Source organism: Saccopteryx leptura, chromosome 13 (genome assembly GCF_036850995.1).
Source record: "Saccopteryx leptura isolate mSacLep1 chromosome 13, mSacLep1_pri_phased_curated, whole genome shotgun sequence".
Classification (NCBI taxonomy): Eukaryota; Metazoa; Chordata; class Mammalia; order Chiroptera; family Emballonuridae; genus Saccopteryx; species Saccopteryx leptura.
In genome coordinates this window covers 29,515,402-29,543,156 of record NC_089515.1, presented here as the reverse complement: position 1 = coordinate 29,543,156, position 27,755 = coordinate 29,515,402, and the positions used below count along the sequence as shown (strand labels likewise).

Genomic DNA, 27,755 nt, shown 5'->3' with positions numbered 1-27,755 from the left:
AGGGACAGTGAACTGGCCCCATGTGTAAAAAGTTTGGGGACCCCTGCCTTAGTGTGTAGGACCTTGCTACTCAAAGTGTGGTCCCTGCACTGACAGCAGCATCATAGCCCAAGTGTGTGAGCGATGCAAGATCTCGGGCCCTGCCCTAGACCTGCGGAGTCAGAATCCACCTTTATACAAGACCCCCAGGTGATGCGGAGAGACACTCTGGGCCAGAAAAGTCTCCGTGAACTTGAGGCCTGTCTTCCTCTAAGTTGTATCCCCCTCACCCAACACCTCTGGACTGGCGGGAGTAAGTGCTTGGTGGGCGTTTATGGAGTGAATAAATGAGATCAGCTGAAAGCTGTGGGGGCCGCGGAAGGATTTCAGAGCATTTCGGAAAGGCCCCCTTGAAACTGCACGGCGGCAGTTCCCGGGGACTAACTGTTGGCTACAGTAGCCACCTGGGTGAGAAGGGCTGCGTGTCTGAGCCAGGCAGGAGCAGTGGGAGGGAGAGGAGGGGAGGGGGCTGCTTATACTGCTCAGACTGGGAAGCGAGAGGACATGACGTCTCTCATGGGCCTCTGCTCAGGCCCTCCATCGCCAGGCCCAGGGGTCAGGAGATGAGAGCAAGCTTCCTGTCCAAGAGAAGAAGGATCCTCCTGCTGGGACAGAGCGAGGTCCTGCAGGCAGCAGGGGACTCTGCCTGGGGGAGCCTGTGAAGTCGCCTGGGGAAGGTCAGGGTCCCCAAGGCCCTGTCCCCAGCTGGCCCCGGGAGGAAGAAGGTGGGAAGCAGGAAGAGAGCCAAGGCCCCAATCCCTTACCTGAGAAGGCATTATTGGTGTTGAGGAAGTAGATCTCCTCACGGCCATCCCCGTCGATGTCACAGGCTGTGACCCCAATGGCGTTGCCCTGCCGGTCCCGCAGCGCATAGTAAGGGGAGCTGCGCTTGTCCACTGCGATGTTTACCAGCCGCTTCTGGGCCCGGTCGTACTTCAGAACCAGGTTGGGGCCATTGTACCTGGAGGGGAGGCGGAAGGGGACGTTGGGGACGAGCAGCTGGGCCCCCTGGTTCCACCCGACCGACACTGGGCTCAGAGTCCTCCTGGAGAGGTCATTGTAGAGCAATTCACAGTCCCGAGGGACCCTCAACAGCCTTGCTGTGGGGACCCTGGGGGTTTGATGAGTGTCCCCGAGTCAGACATGGGCCCAGGCAAAGTGAGAGCCAACTGGACTCACATGGGATACAATATAAGGAGTAGGGTAGTGGAGGGCGTCGGAAGCCAGAGACAACACCCTTGCCACAGGCTGTGCTGAAGAAAACAAGAACCTCCCAGACATTTCATCTTGGCACTTTCGTATTTATGATCTCATTAATTTAAATCTAACAACAACTAGGTGAGGAAGGTGAGGAGGCTGTATAATTAACCCATTTTACAGAGGAAGCAACTGATGAGCTTCATTAGGGAAACTAAGGTTCAGAGAAGTTCAGTGCCCTTCCCAAGGTAACACAGCTAGTAAGTGTCAGGTTCTGGGGCTCAAACTCAGTCCCTTTCTGCTGTTCTAAGAGCCCTTGCACAAATGAGCCAAGAAGGAGCAGAGGCTTTGTTGATGAAGTTTGGAATGACTCTCTCCAGACAGAAAGTCCCAGCATTTATTTCTTCTTCCTCCTCCTCCTCCTCCTTCCCTTCTTTTTCTTTTCTTCTTCTCCTTCTCCTTCTCCTTGATCAGGCAAGCCCAGGGTTTTGAACCGGTGACCCCAGTGTTCCAGGTCGACTCTTTATCCACTGCGCCACCACAGGTCAGACCCAGAAAGTCCCAGCATTTAAACAGTAAATATGAACTTCGCATCTCAGATGGGAGATTATGAACACATATAAAGTCATGAGGTGGACATGCTGGGTTTCTTTTTCTATGAAACTCACAACCAAAAGATTCAAGTTCTCATCAGTTTTTCTCTCCCCCGTTTCACTCTCCTGTAACCACATGGCCCCTCAGGTGTGGTCTTGCCTCAGGTACTTTCACTCTCCTGTAACCACATGGCCCCTCAGGCGTGGTCTTGCCTCAGGCACTTTGCAGTTGCTGCTCCCTAGGCCCAGGATACTCCCACGTTCCCCCATGTTCCTGAAACCTGCAAGCCCCGCCCCTCGCCATCCCCATTCCTCTACCCTGCTCTCTGTCCCCATGGCTTTTACCAACAGCGGGCAGTCTGTGTCTTCTCGGTTATCTGTTCCTTCTCTGTCTGAGTCCACTAGAATGTCAGCTCCACGAGGGCAGAACTTTGTTTTTTTTTTCCCTTTGGGTCCACAACAGTGCCTGGCACACAATAGCTGCTTGATAAGTATTTGTTGAATGATTGAATGAGTAAGACCTCAGAACTCATGTCTGAGTCATAGGGTTTAGGCATCTCATGGTTGATTTCCTCCCATCACATTTCTATCTGGAGAGAGAGGCATACCCAAGGTCACCTCCCAGACAGCACAGCCGTGGATGTCTGAAGGCCTCCTCCTGCTTCTGGAACACCAGCCTGCCAGGCTCTCCAAAGGAACCTGGACAACCCTCATCCGCTAGTCTCCGGCCTCCTGCCTTTGTTTTAACCTGAGCGCATCCATACCAGGTTCAGCGCCAGCCTCTGGATGGTCCCGGCAGAGAACACTTGGGGGGAAGTAGGAAGAACTCGCCAAGGTTTTTGAGAGAAATCATTTCCTGCTTTCCTGAAAGAGATCCAACTTGGCCCTTTCCTTCGTCACCAAGATGCAGACAGAGCCAGTCAAGTTTGGGGGATGCTTAACAACTGGCCGGGTGCCTTCTGGCACCCACGGTGTGTGAAGAGGGAGACAGAGCTCCCCGGGGGCTGAGTCAGCACCTGGTGACGGAAGGCTGCACCTCAGACGTCTTGACAGAGTGTCTGAAGGCTGTGTTGAGGGAACGGCATGACCTAGGGGACGCGTCCAGGCAGGAGAGATGGAACACTTGGCTTCCAGTACTGTCCCCAGGGACAGGAAGTGCCTCTGGTGCTAAACACTAGTCCTCCAAGCCTCTGATTTTCCTGTCCACTACTGTCCCTTCTGCTCCTCACACGACACTGTAGTTCTAGGGTGCTGTACCTCATTAAAATCACTCACAAGCATTGTCTTACCTGAGCTCCCCTCCCTCCAGTCTCAGAAAGAAGGTAGGTAAGATATTTTTTTCTAGAAAAAGATACTGGGGGCCAGAGAGGCAAAGTGAACTGCCCAAGGTTATACAGCTCATACACGGCAGTGCTGGGCCGCTGTCACCAGGGTCCAACCCCTGTGTTCCTTCCGTGTCACCTATGATGCCAGCGCTCTGAGTCTCCTGCATCGTTTGTTCCGGCAACCCCCCACCCCACCCCACCCCCAAGCAGCAACTGGGAGAAACACCCGAAGACTTCACGTCAACAGTGGAGATAATAACTCTACATTTCTACAGCACTCTACATTTACCAAGAAATGTCTTATCCTTGATTTCATTTGCTTCTCGCAGGTCTTCACCTGCCAGAGATGAGCTTTGTGACCTTGGCTGGCCAGAAACCTATGTCCTGTGTTTCTCTTCCGCAAAACGAGGGAGTTGGATTAAATCAGAGGGTCACAAAATGTGCAGACAAATATGGCTGTGGTGGCGGGCCTCCGCATTTCTATGTTGATGCATTTTATTTTATGCATCACATTCCATCAGATGAGGTTTAGCTCAGAGACTCCGGAGCCAGCGTTGAAAAGGCACTGGGCTAGCAGCTCTGTGAGCCCTTCTGGCTCCATGTCTCTCGGGCCACAGGTCTACTCTAACCTTAGGTGACGGGCAGAGTGGCTGGGTTCTCCTCCAGGCTATAGCCGGGGAGACATATAAAGTTCAGCCTTGACACCCCCTTTTTTTTAATCTCCTGTGTCTGGTCTCTTGGAGTGGCTTCACTATCCCCTGGAGCCAGCTCCTGGTGGGAGGGGAAGGGCCATGGTTCTAGCACATATTGGAGACTAGTCTTTTCAGCCTAAATCTAGGATGATGGGCATGTCCACAAGGTCCCTGCTCCCATGGTGGTGACTGTGGGGGAGCAGAAGGCTCAGGGTCTTTTCCCTTGAAGATTTGGGGGTGCTAGTTTCTGGCACTCCCTAAGGGGACTGTTGGGTGGGGTTACTAGGCTGGTTCAAATTCCTCCATCTGTTATAGCAGTGGTCCCCAACCCCTGGGCCGTGACCGGTACCGGTCCATGGGCCATTTGGTACCGGTCCACAGAGAAAGAATAAATAACTTACATTATTTCCGTTTTATTTATGTTTAAGTCTGAACGATGTTTTATTTTTAAAAAATGACCAGATTCCCTCTGTTACATCCATCTAAGACTCACTCTTGACGCTTGTCTTGGTCACGTGATACATTTATCCGTCCCACCCTAAAGGCTGGTTCATGAAAATATTTATATTTTCTGACATTAAACCGGTCCGTGGCCCAGAAAAGGTTGAGGAGCACTGTGTTATAGAGTGAGAACTATAGAGTCCCACCCAAGCTACACGGCAGCCTGGAATGAACCCTACAGTCTCTCCCCTTCTCTCCCACTACCAACCCTAGGGCTATAGACACCAAACCAGACCAACAGGCCCTAAGTAGGGTTCTCCACAACCCATGGAGAGGACTGGGGGAGACACACGAAGGGAGTTGCCACGCCCCTCCACCCACGCTGCCCTTTGCCGTCAGTCAAGCTGGACAAACATCTGAGTTCTCACAATCTTCTCCCGGGGTAGCCTGGCTTATTTCCTCCCCACTTCTCTGCAGAGTGGAAGCTCCTGTTGGGTTTCTGAATAGGATCTGTCTTTTTGGGCTTCTTTGACTTTGCTCAGCTGCAGCTGCCCTCGTGGGGAATGCTCTCCCCACCCTCCTGTCTCCCATGCAGCCTACCCAGCCCCCATCTCGTCTGGATGGGATCTCTTCTCCGCACACCCATGTTCGGCATCTCGCTCGTTCCTGCGAGGGCAGAGCTGTTGTGTTCCAACATCCCTTCCCTCATTAAAACATATGCTCCTCAAGCCCCAGAAGCATGTGGATACATCTCTGCATTGGCTGTGTCTAGAGCCAGGCTTGGCATAGAGAAGGTGCCCAACAAATTTCTGTCCAATGCAAGAGGAAGGGAGGGAGGAAAGAAAGGAGGGAGGGAGGGAGAGAAGGAGAGGGTAGATGAATAAATAAAAACAATCATAGGCCTGACCTGTGGTGGCGCAATGGATAAAGTGTAGACCTGAAAATCCTAAGGTCGCCGGTTCAAAACCCTGGGCTTGCCTGGTCAAGGCACATTATGGGAGTTGATGCTTCCAGCTCCTCCCCCCCTTCTCTCTCCTCTGTCTCTTCTCTCTCTCTCTCTCTCTCTCTGTCCTCTCTAAAATGAATAAATAAATTTAAAAAATTAAAAAAAAGAAGCATTTAAAAAACAATCATAGGAGCACTGACAGAGCAGTGGCCAGGTGTCAAACACACTTCGGAGCACTTCATGTCCACATCTCATTTCATCCTCATGACAATCTTAGCATTTTACAGATGTGGAGAGCCTTTGGGTATTTTTCTGAGGTACAGAAGTTAGCCGCAGTTGCTAACCCACCCACACACAGTCCTTCTGGGCGGTGAGTTCCCACACAGACAGTCCTGGGGAGCTGGATGTAAGTTATGTGACATTGCATGTCTTCTCTTTCTGACACTTGCCAGAGATTGTGGGGCACTTCTACAAGTTCAGGAGGCTTCGAAGCTCAGTGAAATGGGGATAGGCACTGAGACAGGGTCCATGTTCTAAAAAGGCAGATGTGACTTCATAATATCCAAGGCTGAGCCAGCAGGCAGAAGTGATTGGTTTGGTGGCAAATGCAAAGTCTGCTTGAGAGACTCCAGCAGGGCACAACCCATACTTGTGTGAGTGCCATCCAATGTTGGCGCCAATCCACTGGGACGGGACTGCTCTGGGCAGAGAGGGGCTCGGGGGTTGGGCCCAAGGCAGCCTGGGCGGGGGCTCCTGGCCCTGCCACTTTCCGGTGCTGACCTTGAGCTTCTCCAAGCTTCAGCTTCCTTATCTATAACTTGTGCTACATAGCTCACAGGATGGCTGTGAGGGTGAGAGTGTGACAACACTTGGTAAACTGTGAAGAGTCCCACAATTGTGTGTTCTCATCATTATTGAACAAAACAAAACAATGAAGGCACAACTCTCACTCTCCAGTGATCATTTTGAGAGTTTCCAAAGACTTCTCATCCAAAACATCCCACCCTGATGCTTATCCTCTGCGTGGATATTTCTTTATTTCCCTTTATGACTGAAATTCTCGAAGAGTCTTCACAAGCTGTCTCCACTTCCTCACCACCCACTTACCCCTTCCCAATCCACATCCCCCCACCCCCAATTCCAGCCAACCTGCTCTTGTTACTTTCATTGGTGGCTTTCGTGGGCCACACCTAGGGACACCCTTTCCATCTCCCTTGACCCCCACCACACCTCTTCCTCCTTAAAACACTCTCCGCTGCTCTGCTGCCCCCGATGCCGCCAACCTGCTCCGGCGTTCCTTCTCTCTCTCTGCTTCTCCCTCCTTTCCCCCTTCACAGGTGCATCCTCCTCTCTCTGCCTTTTTTTTTTTTTTTTTGTATTTTTCTGAAGCTGGAAATGGGGAGAGACAGTCAGACAGACTCCCGCATGCGCCCGACCGGGATCCACCCGGCACGCCCACCAGGGGCGACGCTCTGCCCACCAGGGGGCGATGCTCTGCCAGAGCCATCCCTAGCGCCCGGGCCATCTTTGCTCCAATGGAGCCTTGGCTATGGGAGGGGAAGAGAGAGGCAGAGAGGAAGGGGGGGGTGGAGAAGCAGCTGGGCGCTTCTCCTTATGTGCCCTGGCCGGGAATCGAACCCGGGTCTCCCACACACCAGGCCGACGCTGTACCACTGAGCCAACCGGCCAGGGCCTCTCTGCCCTCTTAATGTTGGAGTCCCCAGGCCTGGCCCTGCGGCCCCTCTCTTCTCTCTGTCCCCTTTCACTAGGGGATAATATTTATTCCCAGGACTGACAACTCACAAATTTATTTCTCCTACCCAAATCCCCCGTCCAAGCTCAGACTCATATATCTGACTGCCTCTCTGACATCTCTCCTTTGCACCTGCACAGCCGTCTCTGATGGAACTATTGATCGCTCGTCCCCCAACCCTCACCCTGCAATGGGCACCCAAGTGCTAAAGCCGGAAACCTGGTGCCAGCCTTGGTTTTTCCACCCTCTCATCTTCACATCTAATTCATCGGCCAATCCTGTCATTTCTACCCTTTAAAATAGTTAACATCCATTCTCGTCTTTCCTCCCCCATGGCTACCATCTCTGGAGAGCCTCCTTTCTCTGTTTCCTCGCGTGGCCCCTCAGTCTAATCCCCCATACCATGGCCACACTCAGCATTTTAACACACACATCGACCAGCCATTTTCCTGCCTTAAACCCTTGGGTGGCTCCCCATTGTGTTGGAATGGAACCCAAACTCCTTATCACACCTGAACCAGAAGCTCAGCTTGATCTGAAGCCCATGTCGCTGACCTCCTCCAGCCACACCGGCCCCAGCGTCCTCGCAGGCGCAGTCCCAACCCCGGCCTCTCCCGGGGCTGCCCTCTCTGACTAGGACATTCTTTCCACACTTCCCTCTGGTTTCTTCTCATCCTTTAGGTCTCACCTAGAAGAATGTCTCAGAGAACTTGTCCCCTGTCCCCCGGGTATTCTAATCACTGTATCCACTGTCCCACTCTTGTTTAGTTACCTATTTATTGCCCATTTCTCCCAGTAAACCATAAGCTTCATGAAGGCAGGGACTGTGTCTGCTCTGCTCACTTCAATCTTCTCATCACTTAGAGCAGGGGTCCCCAAACTTTTTACACAGGGGGCCAGTTCACTGTCCCTCAGACCGTTGGAGGGCCGGACTATAAAAAAAACTAGGAACAAATCCCTATGCACACTGCACATATCTTATTTTAAAGTAAAAAAACCAAAACGGGAGCAAATACAATATTTAAAATAAAGAACAAGTAAATTTAAATCAACAAACTGACCAATATTTCAATGGGAACTATGGGCCTGCTTTTGGCTAATGAGATGGTCAATGTGCTCCTCTCACTGACCACCAATGAAAGAGGTGCCCCTTCTAGAAGTGCGGCGGGGGCCGGATCAATGGCCTCAGGGGGCCGCATGCGGCCCGCGGGCCATAGTTTGGGGACCCCTGACTTAGTGCATGATGAGTGTTCAGTAAATGCCTGTAGAGCGGATGAGAGAGAAGCAGCCGGTGGAAGGTGCTCGTTAAGTCGTGTATGGCCCAAGAGCTAAAAATATTTACCATTTGGCTTTTTGCAGAGAAATATTTTCTGTTCCTTCAAGGGTTGTCAGCCTTATATTGTGTCAGCCTTATAGTAAAAGTTCTAAGTGATAGTTATCAGAACAGAACAGAAAATTAGAATAAGCTTTAGTAAAGATTACTTTGGAGTCAGTACTTGGAAAGACACAGTTTTCTGAGAAAAGTATTTCAGGGAGAGTATATAGGTTGAATGCAATGAAGATGTTAGGTCTTAGGATGGAGATTGTGAGGCAAAATAATCTGCAGAGAAAAAAGAGACAGAGAAGTTGTCTAAGATGAGAGCAGGGTTCTCTATATGGGGGTTTATCTAAGGCTCAGAAGTGAGTGAGGGCGTGAACATCCCTCTCAATGAGCGAGGTGGTCGAAGGGGCATGGGAGATGACCTCCAAAGATGGCTCCCCTCGTCTTTCTTCTGTGTGCACGTTACTCCACCCAGGAGGAGGTGGGATCTATTTTGCCTCCCCTTGAATCTGGCCTGGCCTCAGTTAGCAGCATAGGGTGGAAGTGATGTTGGGCCAGTTTGGGGCACAGCCTTTGAGAGGCCTACTTTTTCTCTTGTAAAATCCAGTTGCCATGGTAGAAATTTCACTACCTCGAGACCATCACGCTCTGCAGAAGCCCAACCTGGCGCCATGGAGAGTCCATGCGGGATAGTGCAGAGGCACCAGGCATGTGAGTGAAGACTTGGTGAGCCTTCTACTCCACTAGTTGAAGAACTTATGGGCTCATATGTCCAAACAACCAGAACATCCAGGGTACAGGTAGGCTTCGGGGTGCCTGGACCCAGGGTTCCGACCAGAAGGTTGTCAGGACCTTGTCCCTCTTTCCTCTGTCTGTTGGCGTCCTTTTCTCACCCCATCCTTCTTCACAAGACTTGGCCTGAGAGAACGCTCTCAGCCTCACTCCTCAGCTTCAGCGCAGACTGGAGCTGCTTTCTTTCCTCAGTTCCAATGGGCAGAGCTCCAGGCCAGGGCTAAGATTGGCCCACATTGGGCCACATGTCCAGCCTCAGAACCGGGAGCCAGGAGCCTATGATTGACAGCCTTCCACTAGTACCAGAACCAGTGCGAGCAGCATCTGAAGAGGGACCTATTTTCAGGAAGAGCAGTGTCAGCAAGGATGAGGCCTGTGTCTCTAGATAGACAGCCATTCATCCGGGTCTGTGCATCCTGGAGACAAGCCGGCCAGAGCCTGCTGATGGAAGCAATGATTCCCTGGCACCAGCAAGTCCCTGCGTCTTCATCTAGAGCAGGGGTCCCCAAACTACGGTCCGTGGGCCGCATGCGGCCCCTTGAGGCCATTTATCCGGCCCCCGCTGCACTTCCAGAAGGGGCACCTCTTTCATTGGTGGTCAGTGAGAGGAGCATAGTTCCCATTGAAATACTGGTCAGTTTGTTGATTTAAATTTACTTGTTCTTTATTTTAAATATATTTGTTCCCATTTTGTTTTTTTACTTTAAAATAAGATATGTGCAGTGTGCATAGGAATTTGTTCATAGTTTTTTTTTATAGTCCGGCCCTCCAACGGTCTGAGGGACAGTGAACTGGCCCCCTGTGTAAAAAGTTTGGGGACCCCTGATCTAGATACATCTCAAGGTCCTCCCATTCCCCTCCAGAAGCCCCAGAAAGAGGTGAATACAGAAAGTGGAATGACTGTTTGAGTCACTATGTTCTGGAAATGCGTCTGGCTGGCGTCCTGCTGACTCCAGAGGCCTCTGTGCCTGGCAGCGCCATTGGCCGCGAGGAGCAGGGGCACAGAGGGCTGGCAGCGACGAGCCCGGTGTGGGGCGGGGACGAGCTCTGGCCCAACTCTGTGACCAATTCTCCGAGGACTTGGGAAAATCACTTAACTGCTTGGTTACAAGATACTTTAAATCTCTATTCAAACTTTCTTCCTGCATGCTATCACTATCTGGAAACTTCTAGCTAAAAAGCCATTGGTTTTCGTCTTTGTCTCTCTTTTGTTTGAAGGGGTGGGCTAATTTAGGGGCAGAATTGTGGTACAAATAGCCAATGGAGTCTTCATTCTTCTTTAAGAGTAAAAAAGATACACCAATTATTCTCTAATGAATTCATTCTACCCTCCAGGACCCTATTTCCAGCCTGGGCACACTGCATGGCACAAGATGTAATTCTCCGCTCACAGACCCTCCAGCCGAATATGACAAATAAAGAGTGTCCTGAATTCCAGACTTTCAGAGGAGGGAGAGGTGACCAGTTCTGCTACAGTAAGCTCTTTTAAAGAAGGTGCAGTTGATCTAGAATTTAAAGGATGCTTAGAATTTTAATAGAAGATATTTAGTTAGGCATTGACAAAAGAAATAGTGTGAATTGTGAAGCAGATCAGAGAACAAAAGAATATGCTTAGGGAGCGAGCATAGGGTAGACCAACTGGTACAGAGATGAGTGCCGGACAATAGTAGAAACGAGAGGAAGGCTAACTGGACATGACATCCAAGATTGTGGAAGATGCGGCATGTAAACTAAGATTTAAGATTTTATCTGGTAAGAAATGGGAAACCACTGAAGAGTTCTGAACAGGGTGTACCATCATATCAAAGAATGGCTTTGGAGAACATTGTCTAGTGGCTATGGAATTGAAACAATAGTGCAAAAGCACAGAAATTTCCCTGAATTATTTCAAAAACAATTTCTGAGCTAACTTGAGCAGGTTTCTGTTCCTTGCAAGCCAATGACTCCTATGACAGAGCAGAGCCTGACCAGGTGGTGGTGCAGTGGATAGAGCGTCGGACTGGGACGTGGAAGACTCAGGTTTGAGACCCCAAGGTCACCAGCTTGAGCGCGGGTTCATCTGGTTTGAGCAAGGCTCACCAGCTTGAGCCCAAGGTCGCTGGCTTGAGCAAGGAGTCACTTGGTCTGCTGTAGCCCCCTCGGTCAAGGCACATATGAGAAAACAATCAATGAACAACTACGGTGCCGTAACAAAAAACTGATGCTTCTCATCTCTCTCCCTTCCTGGCTGTCTGTTCCCTATCTGTGCCTCTGTCTGACTCTGTCTATCACACACACACACACACACACACACACACACACACACACACACCACAAAAAAACAAACAAAACACACACACACACAAAGAAATCAGGAAAGCAAGGGTTAAAAAGAAAGGCGTGGCCAGCAGTGCTAAATGTCCTGAGAGGTCAAAAAGGTGGAATAAGCAAATGGATCTGGCAATTGGGAAGCCGCTGAGGACCTTCAAGGAAGCTGCTTCCTTCCAGAGGAAAGAGGAGCTAGATTAGGGCGGAAAATAGTGGCTGAGCTACAGTGTAGATGACTCAGTGGGAACAAGAAGGGCTCAGGAAGGTCCAGGATACTGGCCAGGGGACACGGAGTTAGGTGATGGTTTCACCAAATGCTGGGCCTGTGCGTGTTTGTAGGCAAGAGGAAAAGACCCAGAAGGGCAGGGGACTGGGAGGCTACCTACCTAGGCAAGACGTGGAGAAGGTGGAGGGCAACAGTGTGCCAAGTACCAGCAGAGGGAGTAAAGGAAAGGAAGCCAGGATGGGTAAGAAGACAGGAAGAGATAGAAGATAGTGACTAGCAAGTTGATACCCAGAGAACTTGGTCTGCTTATAGGTCAACAAGAGGTGAGATCTTTAGCTGGGAGGAAGGTGCAGAAGTCATAGCTTGGAAAGGAGGAAGTTGAAAGAGCAACTGAAGAGCCAACACATGGCCCCTTTCTATGGTAAATGAGAGTGTGCCACCTCAGTTGGGATGACTTGAGGGGTGGTGAGATGCAGAGCGCAGGTGGAGAGACAGGATTAGTCTTAGAGGGTGCAGAGAAGATACAGTCTGCACCAGGAGCAGAGCAATCACAGCAGGGAGGCCGGACCAGGTCCCAGGGAGTCAACCTGGATTGGAGGGTACAGGCAGAGGGGGGGTGCAGGCAGGGCTGCCTCAAGGAGCTGAGCTCCGGGTGGGGGCAGGTGAGGGCAGGTGTTCAGGGTCTGAAGTCTAGAATGGGAGCTGCCTGCCCTTGGCCCTGGAGAGAGGCTGGTAAAGGTGGAGGGAGCATCTGCTCTCAGGAGTGAGGTGGGTTCTATGGGGGCAACACGGAGCAGCAGAAAGGAGTTAGAATAGAAAGGTTGAGAGGCAGTATAGCTCTGTGGTAAGGAATTTGGCTCAGGAGTCAAGGGCAGAGCCCTTCTCTGCACCTCGTTAGCTGTGTAGGTTTTCTTGGACAAGCCACTCAGCTTGTCCAAGCCTCAGCTCCCCTGCCATGGGGTTTTGCTGAGAATTAAAGTAGTTAATACAGTGCTAGGCACACAGCAAACACTCAATAAACACTAGTTAGTACGTCTGTCTTCTTCTCCTCCTCACATATACAGTCAGTCAGTGGGAACTCGATAAATATTTTTGAAAGAATGAGTTATGATGATTATTACCTGTGTAGCCTTGAGCACAGGAGACTGTGAGCTCCACGGAGTTCTGGACTATATTTTATCCTTCTAGCTCCTAACACAATGTTTCATAACAGAACCTGCTTACAATCACTGGAATGCAGTTTCCTCATCTATAAAGTGGGGCTAATAATATTTGCTTTACCTCAAGGTCAAACGAGATAACGCAGGTGAGCCATGACACAGCTGTGGGTTTTGCACGCATGCATATACATACACACGCACGCATGCGCGTGCCCACACGATATATGGCTGCTGTCGGCAGCAGAGGCAGCGCCTGGGCCCCCCAGGGAGTCCACGCTCTTCTTTCCTATTTGACAGGAGCTGAATGATGGCCCGCTGAGCTGCAGGAATGCTCTGTGAAAGGAGATGATAGGAATTTGTTGAGGCCTCATCAGAAGGTGGCTGTGGTTTTCTCTGCAGGGAGGGAGTCTGGAGCTGGTCACTGCGCTGGACAGGAGGTATGCAAGAGTCTACTTTAAGTCATCCTGGTCTGATACCTGCACTGGACAAGCAAGGAGACACAGGGCACTAGACACAGGTCACAGGCCCTCTTGGCTGGCAAAGAGCAAAACTGTCATGTGAAGACAAGAACCAGGTGGGCTCTTGATGGTCTAGCTCAGGGGGATGTATAGAGATGGCCATCTTTAGCTTAGAAAAGGCCTGTCTTTCTAGCCCAGGGCTATGTCTAACTAGAGTCTTAGCTCAAATACTAGATGAGTGGCAGACCCCTCTTCATGATAATGAGCTTCCCCCATGATGACCATCGGCTTGAAATTTCTCATAGAAATCACTGTTGGACACCTCCATCCCTTGTGCCTATCAGGGTACACGGGCCAGGCTGTCTGGGTCCCTGTCGGGATCTCCACATTCTCTCTCCAGACCCAGGGGATATATATGCTGTTCTGCTTGCTGGCCTCCACTCCCGCTCACGCTGGCTGTCCCATCCCAACGGGAAAATCAAGTTCCTCTAGTTTTCCCGCATGTTGCAGCTAATGGGGGCATGCCTGGCTGTGTCTTGTGAAATAATGATTGGAGGAAGCAGCAAAAGCCTTCTAGTGGCTATGAAGTGTTAACCGATGAATTAAACTCTTCATTTTGATTTGAAGGAAATAGTCCTAGAAGACACTCTTGCTTTAAAAAAAAATATTAAGCTGCCAACTATGAAAGGCGTTCATTTGGAGGGGTCTTTGTTGCCAAGCTGGCTTGAATTCCCTTAGCTGTGCATTAACACTAATCAGAATCTGGCTGTGAGAACAAATATGCATTCAAGTTTAAGGACAGAAAATGTGTGTAAAGTATTTAGTGAGAAAGTACCAAATATACCCATTTATTCTTTAAAGTGCTTGCAGTATAAAAATGACCTATCTGACAAGCAGTTAAAATAAACAGTTATTTTAATTACAAATGAAAGGTACATGACTATAATCTAAGAATATTAGGTAACACAGACAATTTGTGTTGGAAGCATCCATCTAGATTAAAGCCCCTGCTAGAGCTGGTATATCCTGATTGCAGAAGATGAGCAGGCAAATCCTTGCTACTCAAAGTGGGGGTGGGGACGGGTGGCACTGGCAACATTCAAAAGCATGATAAACATGTAAAGTCTCAGGCCCCAGATCTCCGAGACAGAAACTTCATTTTAACCAGATGACAAGACATTTACATGCACATTAAAGTTTGGGAAAGGCTTGCCTGGGTCATGTTTCTCAGAGTAGCCTGTAGAGCAGTTATACTAGAAATACCTGGAGAACTTGTTAAAAATGCAAATTCCTGAGCCCCACCCAGACCCATGAAATCAGAAAGCCCAGACAGAGAGCCTAGGAATCAGCATTTCAAACAAATTCCCAGGTGGTTTTTATTTGCCCCGAACTGTGAGACCCAACCCTAGTCCTTCCTAGCTCATGGAGATCCATTAAGGACCAGTTGACATTCAGTGTTCTGAGTCCAGTACAAAGGAATTGGATTGATGTCATGTCTGACATTTAGGGGTTTTAAACAACATCACTACAGCTGAACATGTAGAAGACAAGCTACGGTATAAATACGGTATAAATACTGAGAAGGATTATAGTATTGACTAATTCACAGAGCATGTGAGTCTCCCACACTTGTGAATATATGTTTTTTCCTGAGGGTGGAGAAAAAACAGACACGTTGTCCTCCTCCTTAGTCCATCCTTCCTAGTTCTCCTGGAACCGAGTGGACTTCCGCTTAATGGACCATTATTTCTTCTGGGCTACTGGGCAGAGCCCACAGCTCAACCACTGAGTGTCCTGCTCAGAGCAGACAGGAAGGACATCAGTGATCCATTTCATTAGCCTTTTCCTATGGACCTTCCCCTCTCCTCCTTATACCCACTAGCCCTTCCCGAGGCCAGGGGGGCCCGCCGCCCCCCTGCAGCTCTACCCGAGTCATTCCCAACACGCAGGTTAGGAAAGGTTTGGATCAAGCCTGGGCATCTGCAAGTCTTCGGTCCTTGGGGATGGCGTGAGCTTTCTTCTCTTTCCTTTTGATATCTGCATTTGGTTCCTTCAGAAAGAGAGAAATGTGAACCATAATCCTCTTTTAGAGGTAAATAAACCCAGAACCAGCAGCCTCTTCGGAAATGCAATGTGCAACAAGTAGAGATGGGGCAACATGTGACAGGCACTCAGCCAGAGGTCTCTGCCGACTCAGCTGACATGGCACAAAAGCTGGTCCAGAACTTTGGTCCATTAGTGGAACAATGTCTAAGTCAAGTCCCAGATCTTGGGACTCAAAGTACAGGTCTCGTAAGCATGCATGTGCGGTTATACAGAGCTTCCTGGATTACGTGGCTGAATCCTCTCAGAGATCCAGTGGGGTCATTATTTCTCACCTGCCCCTTTAGTGCAAAACCAGAGGTTAGTTATATGCCTGTCACATAGCTGGGAAGTGGCAGAGCTGAGTCTTGAATTTGCTTCTTCTGACCCAAATTCTAGTTTCTTTTTACTCAACCATATGCCTTGCTTGTCTTCTATTCATGAACTGACATATTATTTTAACTAGAGCAGGGATTCCTTTTGGCAAAGCTCTCTCCATATTATACCAGAGAGCGCAGGATTAGCACGTGATCACCTCTCAGCAGGTTTAGTGGCCAGAAAAGAGCTACTGCTTCTTTACTTTGCGGCTCCGGCAAATTCTCTAAGGTGTAGGTGAAAAATCAATGCCAGATGGCTCTTGTGGAGGGGACTGCACAGCTTAGCTGCTGTGGACTCACCCTGGGAGGAAGGTCATTGCAGCTGAGGAATATGGCAGGACCAGGCTGGGCCCGGGCACAGGAGCCCCACGGGCAGCCCTGCCCTGACTCGGCTCAGCTCCGCTGTCTGTTTAGGGCGACCAGGGAAGCGAACGAGGGAGGAGGAACTGCGGGGAGGGCCGCTTCCAGGAGGCGTTACCGCTGCCCTTGAGGGACCGCTCCCCTTGAGGGTCCCCTCGGGCCGGACAGGGATGGTGATGAAGCTCCACCGTGTCAGCACAAATAAGGCTCCTGTCTGCACAATCATTGGCTCAACAGATAAATGCGGACCTGTTGTCAGAAATGACAATCTGGGTATTACAAATAACAGACTCGACGTGGTGATTGCTGGAGCGGAGTTTCAGGAGCAAAGTGGAATCCTGAGCAGAAATCCACAGTGACCAGGAGTTTCTGCCTCTGGAAGGGTCTGGAAACAGCTGAGAGGACAGCTCACAGAGCCTGCGTGTCCACACCCAGGAATGATGTGTGCACCTCCGGTGCAGTATTGTGCCGAGGACTCCAGCACGCGCTCCTCCATCTTGGTGCGGAGCAATTCCCACGCGCGGGGCATGCGCTGGGGCCAGGCCGGCGCAGCGCGCTGGTGTTTGTTTCTTAGGGCTGCCGTAGCGTATAACCGCGAACTGGGGGGCTTAAAAGAGGACTTGATTCTCTCACAGCTCTGGAGGCAGGAAGTTCAAAATCAAGGTATGGGCCCTGGCCGGTTGGCTCAGCGGTAGAGCGTCGGCCTGGCGTGTGGGGGACCCGGGTTCGATTCCCGGCCAGGGCACATAGGAGAAGCGCCCATTTGCTTCTCCACCCCCACCCCCTCCTTCCTCTCTGTCTCTCTTCCCCTCCCGCAGCCAAGGCTCCATTGGAGCAAAGATGGCCCGGGCGCTGGGGATGGCTCCTTGGCCTCTGCCCCAGGCGCTGGACTGGCTCTGGTCACGGCAGAGCAACGCCCCGGAGGGGCAGAGCATCGCCCCCTGGTGGGCAGAGCGTTGCCCCTGGTGGGCGTGCCGGGTGGATCCCGGTCGGGTGCATGCGGGAGTCTGTCTGACTGTCTCTCCCCGTTTCCAGCTTCGGAAAGGTACAAAAAAAAAAAAATAATAATAATAATAAAAATAAAATAAAAAGCAAGGTATGGACAGGACCAGATTCCTTCCCGATGTGCTAGGACAGAGCCTCCGCCAGCTGCTTGTAGCGCTGCAGGCGTTGCGTGGCCTGTGGCTGCCTCCCTCTCTCCTTGGCCTCTGTGCTCACATGGCCTCCTCCTCTCTCAAAAACCTCATCTGCCTCTCTCTTTTCAGGAAATATGTGATTGCATTTAAGGCGCACCTGGATAATCCAGAATTAAACCACATCTTTTATCATATCAGATAAGGTAATGTTCACAAGATCCAGGGATTAAGGCATGGATGTGTCTTTTGGAGGGGGCACCATTCAACCCACTACAGGACCCTCTGAATTATCTTTTATTTTTGCAATAGGCTTATCCGTTAGGGTCATAATAATGGTACTTAAGGAATGTGCTAGGTGCTTCATATGCGCATTTAATCTCTCCCCAAATGCAATATTTTTATTTCCCTTCATAAAAAAGAACAGAAGCTCGGAAGATTTCACCAGAAGCTTTTGGTTTGCGTCTTTGGGGCCCAAAGGTCCTCAAGGACCCCCAGGGGAAGGGGAGAGGATGAGAAGGACTCTGAACCCCTAATCTTCAACCACAGCATTTCTACTCTGGTTTTATTTAGATGGTTGGAGGTTGCAGAAGATTTTCTTTCTCTTCTTTTTTTTTTTTTTGTATTTTTCCGAAGCTGGAAACAGGGAGAGACAGTCAGACAGACTCCCTCATGCGCCCGACCGGGATCCACCCGGCACGCCCACCAGGGGCGATGCTCTGCCCACCAGGGGGCCATGCTCTGCCCCTCTGGGGCGTCGCTCTGCCGTGACCAGAGCCACTCTAGCGCCTGGGGCAGAGGCCAAGGAGCCATCCCCAGCGCCCGGGCCATCTTTGCTCCAATGAAGCCCCGGCTGCGGGAGGGGAAGAGAGAGACAGAGAGGAAGGAGGGGGTGGGGGTGGAAAAGCAAATGGGTGCCTCTCCTATGTGCCCTGGCCGGGAATCGAACCCAGGTCCCCCGCACACCAGGCCGACGCTCCATAGCTGAGCCAACCGGCCAGGGCCTTTCTTTCTCTTCCAAAGGATTACACTGAGAAAAAGTTTGCAAACCACAGCTCTGTGTTGTTTAGACAGGGGCCCAGGCTCAGGAGCCTCACCTGGGGAGGCAGACACAACTGGGCTCAAATCTCTCCTCTATCCTGTCCTTGTTCTGTGTCCTCGGGCAAGTTACCTGACTTCTCTGAGCATCATGTTTCTCACCTGTGCAATGGAAATGATAACAGTGTCTACCTCAAAGGGTTGTCCTGAGAACGGAATGAGATAATGCACTTAGAATGCTTTAAAAAGTACTCAGCAAAGAATAGCTATTATTTTCATTGGCTTGTGCATTGCTTCTACTGATCAGTTCCCTTGATGGTCAATCTGGGACCTCCTAAAGGTGTAATTGTTTATCCAGAGTAGGTGGGTCCAGCTGTTCTTCCCTCACTAGAGCTTTCAGAGGAGGGGGTAGCATCAGCCCAGGGCAGTGACAGGCAATGTCAGTCTTCCCAGTTCATGTAAGAGGGCGCTGTCATCTACACTACGCCCCAAGGGTCTGAGTCACATGCATGGTGAAGAATTCCAGGTGCAGTCACTACCTCAGACAAGAATCCCCAAAGAGGCTGTGATGACAAAACTTATAGAGGCTGGGCTCTGGAGGCGGTATGGGACTTTCTTGACATCTTTAATAATTGCAAAGGTTTATTCAACATCTGTGGGGTTCTAGATGACCTTGTAGTAGGCCACTGCTGCCTCAGTGACCAAGAAGAGCTCACTCTGAGGTACAAAGTGAGTGGCGAAGGGACGCTTACCTGCCTCTGTGTGAAGGGCTGATGATTATATTTGCTTCCAGATGAATGAAACATGTGAGTTCCAGGAGGCAGGCTGGCTGACACCAATCTCTTCAACATATTCCAAAACAGCTGCTTTAAGTACAGGTTTTGATTGAATTTTGGAATGTGTCATAATGAGAACTTAGCATTTATTGACTGCTTACCACCTGCCAACTACTGGGCTGAGGACTTTGTCGGCATGTTTTCATGTTCCCCCAAGTGAACCTATTATCCCTCTTTACAGATGCGGCGCAGGAGGTCACGGGACTCCTTGAAGGTCACTTCGCCGTGAAGCCGCAGTGCGTGGTGCAGAGTGGGACGTGCGGGAGCCTCCGGGGGCAGTACTGCCACCCAGCCCAGGGCCCCACGCTAGGACCAGGGCAGAAAGAACTCACACTGCCTGCTCTTGTGCATCTTCATTTTGGACAGGATCTTTTCCTGATCATTAATGAATGTTCTATTCAGTAACGTGGTAATTAAGCAAAACAAAACAAACAAGCAAACACCACCAGCCATCAACAAAACCCAAATTAACAAAAATTCACTTTGGGCCAGATTCTCCTCCAAATCACATCTATCTCCAATGATAGGCTTTCAAAAGGAACAAACACTAACACAGACCTAACCCATTTCTCTCAAGGCACACAGGTGTGTCAGGGTGACAGATATGCTTTCAGATGAAGGGGTCAGGGGCAGAGAGAAAGTTCTGGAAAGTGCATTCCAAGAAGCAGGGCACTCATTTAAAAAAAAAAAAAAGTACCACTCTGAGGAGGAGAAGAAAATATACCAAAAAGACGTTGGGATGAGAGGATGTCTGGCATTAGTGGGACCTCTCCAGGGTACAACAGTAGACATCTTAGAATGAGGACAGGGAAGTAACAGAGTGGAGGTAGAGAAAAGGGTGGGAGAAATGGAGTGAGTGATAATAATAGGAGTGTTTCTTCGCTGTGGCCCTGGGAAGGTGGGCTTGTTCTTAACAGCATCAGCGACATCTGTCAACGGTAGAAGCAGCAGCTGATATTCACTGAATGCTTCTTGATGAGTGAGGTACACATCAATGATCTCGTTTAATCTTCACAACAACTCTATAAGGTAGGAACTATTATTAGCCCCATTTTACTGCTGAGAAAACTAAGACTCAGCAAGGTTAGGCAACTTGCCTTAGGATGCATAGCTAGAAAGCAGCAAAAGCCTATTCAATGAACCGGGGCTTGTGGGATCCTAGAGCTCACATTCTTACACAGCTTTCTTCTTGCCTTTCACCTGGCTGGCCCCTGAACTTAGTCTTCTGAAGGTGGTATGTTTTCGATGCAGTGGGGAATGCCTCTTTGCATTGACTGTATCTATTGCATTAGAGTGTGGTGGACTCTCCACACACAGGAAGTTGGGTTTTTTTTTTGTTTTTTTTTATATATAATTTTATTTTTTTAATGGGGTGACATCAATAAATCAGGATACATATATTCAAAGATAACAAGTCCAGGTTATCTTGTCGTTCAATTATGTTGCATACCCACCACCCAAAGTCAGATTGTCCTCTGTCACCTTCTATCTTGTTTTCTTTGTGCCCCTCCCCACCCCCTATCCCTCTCCCATTCCCCCCTCCCCCCCGTAACCACCACACTCTTATAAATGTCTCTTAGTTTCACTATTATGTCCCACCTACGTATGGAATAATACAGTTCCTGTTTTTTTCTGATTTACTTATTTCGCTTCGTATCATGTTATCAAGATCCCACCATTTTGCTGTAAATGTTCCGATGTCATCATTTCTTATGGCTGAGTAGTATTCCATAGTGTATATGTGCCACATCTTCTTTATCCAGTCATCTATTGATGGGCTTTTTGGTTGTTTCCATGTCCTGGCCACTGTGAACAATGCTGCAATAAACATGGGGCTGCATGTGTCTTTACGTATCAATGTTTCTGAGTTTTTGGGATATATACCCAGTAGAGGGATTGCTGGGTCATAAGGTAGTTCTATTTTCAGTTTTCTGAGGAACCACCATACTTTCTTCCATAATGGTTGTACTACTTTACATTCCCACCAACAGTGTATGAGGGTTCCTTTTTCTCCACAGCCTCTCCAACATTTGCTGTTACCTGACTGGAAGTTGGGTTTAAAATGTGTAAGAAGAGGCCCTGGCCGGTTGGCTCAGCGGTAGAGCGTCGGCCTGGCGTGCGGGGGACCCGGGTTCGATTCCCGGCCAGGGCACACAGGAGAAGCGCCCATTTGCTTCTCCACCCCCACCCCCCTCCTTCCTCTCTGTCTCTCTCTTCCCCTCCCGCAGCCAAGGCTCCATTGGAGCAAAGATGGCCCGGGCGCTGGGGATGGCTCCTTGGCCTCTGCCCCAGACGCTAGAGTGGCTCTGGTCTCGGCAGAGCGACGCCCCGGAGGGGCAGAGCATCGCCCCCTGGTGGGCAGAGCGTCGTCCCTGGTGGGCGTGCCGGGTGGATCCCGGTGGGGCGCATGCGGGAGTCTGTCTGACTGTCTCTCCCCGTTTCCAGCTTCAGAAAAGTACAAAAAAAAAAAAAAAAAGAAGTGTGAGAAGACACACTGAGTAGGGGGTGGGGAAGGAGATGATGGGGGAGGAACTTAGAAACAGGAAGTGGCAATGACATTTATTAACATGCATCATAACCTCTTTCCACTTCTTGTGTCAATCAGAAGTGGATTTGAATTTGGGGGCTCTGAGGCAGGCCTTATGAGGCTCTAGTCCCTCCCATCCCTGTACCATCCATCCCCAAGGTGACACAGGGGAAGCCTCTCCCTTTTTTGCCTCCTCTACCGCCTGCCAGGGTCCTGTGATATCCCCAGCAGACAAGTGGGGGCTACAGGAAACAGGCCTAATAAAAGTAGGAATTCCAGGATAAACCTCTGGCTCTATCAGCCAGGGCCCCTTAGGTGAAGGATGTACTTTAAATATAGAAAATTGGGCATTCTGCGCCTTCTTAGGTGAGAGGAAGAGATGGGCACATCTTTGCCAGTTGGCAAAAGGAGACAGTTTCTTCCCATTCAAAGACATTTCAGTGCATTTACTGGAGATAGCAGTGGGGGACATTAGAAGTTAGTCACTGTTTTAAGAAAGTGGCCATCTCTTGCTGCCCGAATTCACACCCTAAACCACACGTGGAGAGAGGGAACATGTCTGTTTTTTTTTTTTTCATTAATAAATTCTATTTTTTAAGAGCGGTCTTAGATTCACAGCAAAGTTGAGCAGGAAGCACAGAGAGTTGCCCTGTAGCCCTGGTGACCACACTGACGGCTGCCCCCACTGTTGACGTCTGGCTCCACAGCGGTGCGCTGGCCACCATCGGTGAACCTCACTGGCACTTCATTATCACCCCGAGCCCACAGTTCCATCAGGGCTCACTCTTGGTGGCACAGTCTATGGGTTTACAGCATGCCCGTTTTTCAGCTGATAGTTAAAGGAAAAAATGACTGGCTTGTGGCCATCTCCTGGGGCGAGGCTGCGGCCAACATTAGCCCCAACCCCTGGTTGGTGCTCACACATGCACCTTCTTTGCCAGAAAATAGAATCAACTGGTCTCCCAGGGACCCGATAACGAGGAAGAGAGGCAGAAAAAAATCCACAGGGATGAAACTAACAAGGATCAATTCCACAGCCTGAAAAAATAGGGACCACCCCCTGCCTTTGCTGCTTCAAGGTGGGCTGTTCAGGGGTTTATTCTCACCCCAGAAGACACTGAGATGAGGCTGGAAGACTGGAAACCCAGCAACAGCGGGGCTCTCCATTCAAGTCCTAGGGCCTGTCTTAGCGGCCGGTATAAAAGAGCATCAGGTTATTCTGCGATTCTGTAGATCAAGTGGGCCTGGGAGTCTTCTGGGTCCAAACCCTGGCTCTGCAAGTTACCAGCAATAAGTGTAGGATTGCTATAAGAATCTATGATGTAATAAGTACCACGCCTGTGGGTCGGGAGTCCCCAGACCACCCCCAGCTCATTGTTCCTCTAGGAAGAGTCTCAGAACTCAGCATATAGTACCCATGGCTAAGATTCATTACAGTGAAGGGATACAAAGTGAAATAAGCAAAGGGAAAAGGTGCACAGGGCGAAGTCTGGAGGGAAGAGCTTCCAACAGCCCCTCCCGGTCGTCACAGAGAATGTGCTTAATTCCCTCAGCAACAGGCTGTGACAACATGTGTAAAATGTTGTCTGCTAGGAAAGCTCATTAGAGACTCAGCGCCCAGGATTTTTATTGGAGGCTGGTCACGTAGGCACACTCTGCCTAGCACATACCAATATTCCAGACTCCCAGAAGGAAGGCAGGTATTCGGCATAAACCGCAGTTTATATAGGCAGTTTAGGCACAGTGAGCTACTCTTATCAGTCCTGGGGATAGTGCAAATGCTCCCCAAATCCAAGTTCCCCTATGCCAGCCCCAGACCAGCCCTGCAAGTGGTGTTTACTGAGGACAACAGTCTTAGGCCTGCTCTGTTAACTCTTCTGCACAGCCTGCTTCGTTGTTTGACACATGGTAGATGTTCGATGAATTGCAATGATCATTGCCGGCAGCATCACAGTTTTGTACCTTTCTAAAGGAAGGAGAGCTCAGGATACCAACACTCGCGTCCTCCAAGGCAAACCAGGTGCCCCCTCAGAAAGTGAAGAACACGGGCGCACACATATATGCAGACGCAAGTGTGTATCTAAAATAAAGTAACTGCTGACATAGTAAACCTTTCTTTCCTCAAATGTTGAATCCTTATTAATACTTTCATCTCTGGTCTTAGTTTGCCATTTAGAATTCTAATTAGCATGCTTTCTGTATCCTCAACTGAGTCATGAAAAATAGGTTCATCAAGTCAGAACCCAGGACAGAGCCCCAGGCAACTTTACTTAAAGCCTCCGTTTACTTAAAGCTCTTGAATCAACCTTTAGGAAGTGATCCTGCTAAGAGAATGATCATCTGGCTCATAGCTACAATAATACGCAAGAAGGCCGTTAACTGCTTCATTAAAATAAAAATAAACTATGCCTACAGCATCCAGCCAGTCCACCAGGCAAATGCCGCCTTGCAAGGAAACGGGCTTAGTTGTGTATGCAGTCAGTGCCAGCTCCTGGTGATCACACACTGTGTCCTAAAAATTTATAAGCCATCTGAACTTAATGTTCTTTAATTGACAGATACGCTCTTTTTAAAATTTTCCCTGTTTGAGATCATTTGCCTGTTCTCTTCTTCGACTGTGAGTTCCCCAGCCCCTGGGATGCACCCTGTCTTGTGATTTAATGTCAGATGACCAGATGTACACCTTACCTGCCTTAGGCTGCAGCTCCCTTAGTAGATTATTGGTTCTACCTGCTCAAGTGTGAAGGCTCCCCAGGGAGAAGATGGAAGTCAATAGAAGTTCTGAGTTCTACCTTCTTTCTGTCACTTGAACATTATAGTCTACCCCAACCTATTCTTTTTCTCATCCTTTGTTACTTTAAAGAAGAAATGTAACAACATGGCCATACTGCACTGCAGGACATCAAGGATTAGAAAAAACAGTTATTAAAACCCATCAAAATTGCCCTGGCTGGTTGGCTCAGTGGTAGAGCGTCGGCCTGGTGTGCAGAAGTCCTGGGTTCGATTCCCGGCCAGGGCACACAGGAGAAGCGCCCATCTGCTTCTCCACCCCTCCCCCTCTCCTTCCTCTCTGTCTCTCTCTTCCCCTCCCGCAGCAAGGCTCCATTGGAGCAAAGATGGCCCGGGCGCTGGGGATGGCTCCTTGGCCTCTGCCCCAGGCACTAGAGTGGCTCTGGTCGGCAGAGTGACGCCCCGGAGGGGCAGAGCAACGCCCCGAAGGGGCAGAGCATCGCCCCCTGGTGGGCATGCCGGGTGGATCCCGGTCGGGCGCATGCGGGAGTCTGTCTGACTGTCTCTCCCCGAAAAAAACCATCAAAATTACTGGGGTTCATTATACTATTCTGCCTACTTCTGTATATGTTTAAATTTTTTCAATATATTTTTTTCCATAAACCAGTGAAAATGATTTCAACACCATTAGAAAAGATGTTACCAGTCTGAATCTTGGGTCAGAGGGAAAGGAGGGGAGAGACTAAACATGTATTCAAGGAGTGGATCAAGTAGACACAGGATCTTGGGGAAATAGCTTCCCTAGGGCCTTGCAATCCTAAACCCGAAAACGCAAAGGCACTCTCTCCTAGTACTTCTTCCCCGTAGGAATAGAATTCTGACCCCGTTGAAGCATAAACACCCCAATGCTCACATGGGGTGGTCTTATGCCTTCCCCTGCAATAAGCACAGACTCCAGGCTTACATCTAATATTAATACTAACTGGTTAATTTCCAGATGTACTTAGTGCCTGTGTCTTCTCTGTGTCTACCCTAGGTGTTTTGTTGTTTTTTTGTATTTTTCTGAAGCTGGAAACGGGGAGAGACAGTCAGACAGACCCCCGCATGCGCCTAACCGGGATCCACCCGGCACGCCCACCAGGGGCAACGCTCTGCCCACCAGGGGGCGATGCTCTGCCCCTCCGGAGCGTCGCTCTGCTGTGACCAGAGCCACTCTAGCGCCTGGGGCAGAGGCCAAGGAGCCATCCCCAGCGCCCGGGCCATCTTTGCTCCAATGGAGCCTTGGCTGCAGGAGGGGAAGAGAGAGACAGAGAGGAAGGAGAGGGGGAGGGGTGGAGAAGCAAATGGGCGCTTCTCCTATGTGCCCTGGCCGGGAATCGAACCCGGGTCCCCCGCACACCAGGCCGACGCTCTACCGCTGAGCCAACCGGCCAGGGCCCCCTTGGTGTGTTCTTTAGAGCACACAAGACTCCAGTAGGCAGTTTCCATGCCTTTAACTTTCTTCAGAAAGCCCCGGGACGTCACTGTGCTTCGCACTAAGCTTCCCTATCCTGGTCGCTCAGGCTCCACACCTGCTGCTGTCCTTCACTCAGTGCCTGTCTGTAGTTGGGCCTCATGCTACAAGGGCCAGGGCTCTCTGTCCAACTTCCTAGTCACCACCCCAGAGAAGAGAAAGGAGAGAGACTGAGAAGATCAGAAGCAGCCTTCCCGAACAAGACCAGGAGGGGTGGGTCACAGCCAGCTACTTAAGGGAAGTCCCTGATCCACAGAAAACAGGACACTCTGTATCAGTAAGAAACATTCAGAACCATTTTTCAAAATTAGCAGCTGTAAAGGAATGAAAGCCGATCACCGTTCAGTGCACACGCAGACTCATTCCACTCTCAAAGAGCTTCGCAGTCATTATTAAAGAACACATTTCAGAACATAATATTAGGCTATTGATTGCTGTTTGTTTCGATGTTTAATTCAGCAACAGCTCAGGCTGTGGAGAGCTTTAAATGGAACGGATGCTTCTGAAGACCTGCACAAACATTCCAATTTTCCACTGAGTTTCACAAGGAGCTTTGGTAATGCCGTGGGGACCAGGGGCTCCTGGCACCCCCAGGTTCTTCTAGGAGAGGAACTCAGGGGCCGGGTGCTCAGCAAAGCTCTGTGGTCTTTCTACAGAAAAAAAGCAAAGGCTGAGAGTTCCACATGAATCCAAACAACCTCCACTCCCTCTGCCACCATGCATTAAATGATCTGGGACCGAAATTCAATACACACCTCAGGCACTCTTGCAGAACGGTGCCCGCACATCTTGGAGGCATCAACATCCCGGGAGAAATAGAAAAGAAAAAAATAAAGGTTCTCCTCTCAACATACACAGAGATAAAGAGAGACCACAGAGGAAATCCCACCTGGACAACAGACAGGCTTGAGGGTTCCAAAGAAACAGCCGGACACACACACGGGCTGCTCCTCCTCGCCCCTGAGGCAGATGTGTAGACAGGACCCAAGGGTGTGCAGAAAACCCAGGGACAAGCAAACCCTGAGGCCGGACTTAGAGACGGCCCAGCCTCAGTATCCCGGGGCCCTCTCATTACCATTTCCTGTCCACTCCACCCCCGATTCTGCCTACAACCATTCCCCCACTGACTCTAGTTTGCACTTGCATCTTCTTGACATTTTCATGTTCTCTTATTTGCCCGGATCCATAGTCCTTCTATTCTGGCCCCTGACCAGTGGCAGCAGCAGCATCTGGGGACTGGTTAAAAATGCAAGTTTCTCAGACTCCACCTTAGATTGTTCACATCAAAACTGAGGATGAGGCCTAGCCATCTGTGTTTCTAAAAATGCCTCCAGGTGATTGTGATGCACATTCAAGTTTGAGAACCACCGACTTAAAACTGTTGCAACTGTTAGTAATGGTCTCTTCCTTCTAATCCATTCAGCTTCGGTGCCTGGCACAGCCCAACACATAGTAGGTGCACAATAAATAATTGACTGACTAAATGAAATATGACCTCTGCTTTTAAAACTTTGATGGTTACTCATGGTCTATACAAAATAACCTACAAACTCCTCAATAAGGTAAATTAATATTTATCTCCTTGTTACTTCTTGTTAGTACTATTTTTCTTACAGTTACCATTTGTGGGGCAATCTACTCACAATTTGAGAAGTAACCTGTATTATGCTCTTTATTCTTTTTCTTTCTTTTTTTTAACCTGTCAACCCTGATCAAGGTGGGTAGGTGCCCTTTACAGGTGAGGAACCATCAGAGAGGTTATGTAACTCACCTAAAGACCTACAGGCACCATGTGATGAGCTGAAGTTCAGTGCAGGTTTGTGTCTCCGAGGCTCATGCTTTAAGTGTATTTCCTTTCAAAAGTAGACCTCGGCCCTGGCCGGTTGGCTCAGTGGTAGAGCGTCGGCCT

General features: G+C 49.8%; 1 protein-coding gene across 2 annotated transcripts in view; it reads right to left on the bottom strand.

The window, feature by feature from the left end:
* CRTAC1 (cartilage acidic protein 1) overlaps positions 1-27,755 on the bottom strand; it is a 145,863-nt gene that overhangs the window by 57,723 nt on the left and 60,385 nt on the right. For both annotated transcript variants that reach the window (XM_066355250.1, XM_066355249.1), the window contains exon 3: positions 804-1,000. In XM_066355250.1, coding sequence (XP_066211347.1) covers positions 804-1,000 — 197 coding nt within the window. The remainder of the gene's footprint in view (positions 1-803; positions 1,001-27,755) is intronic.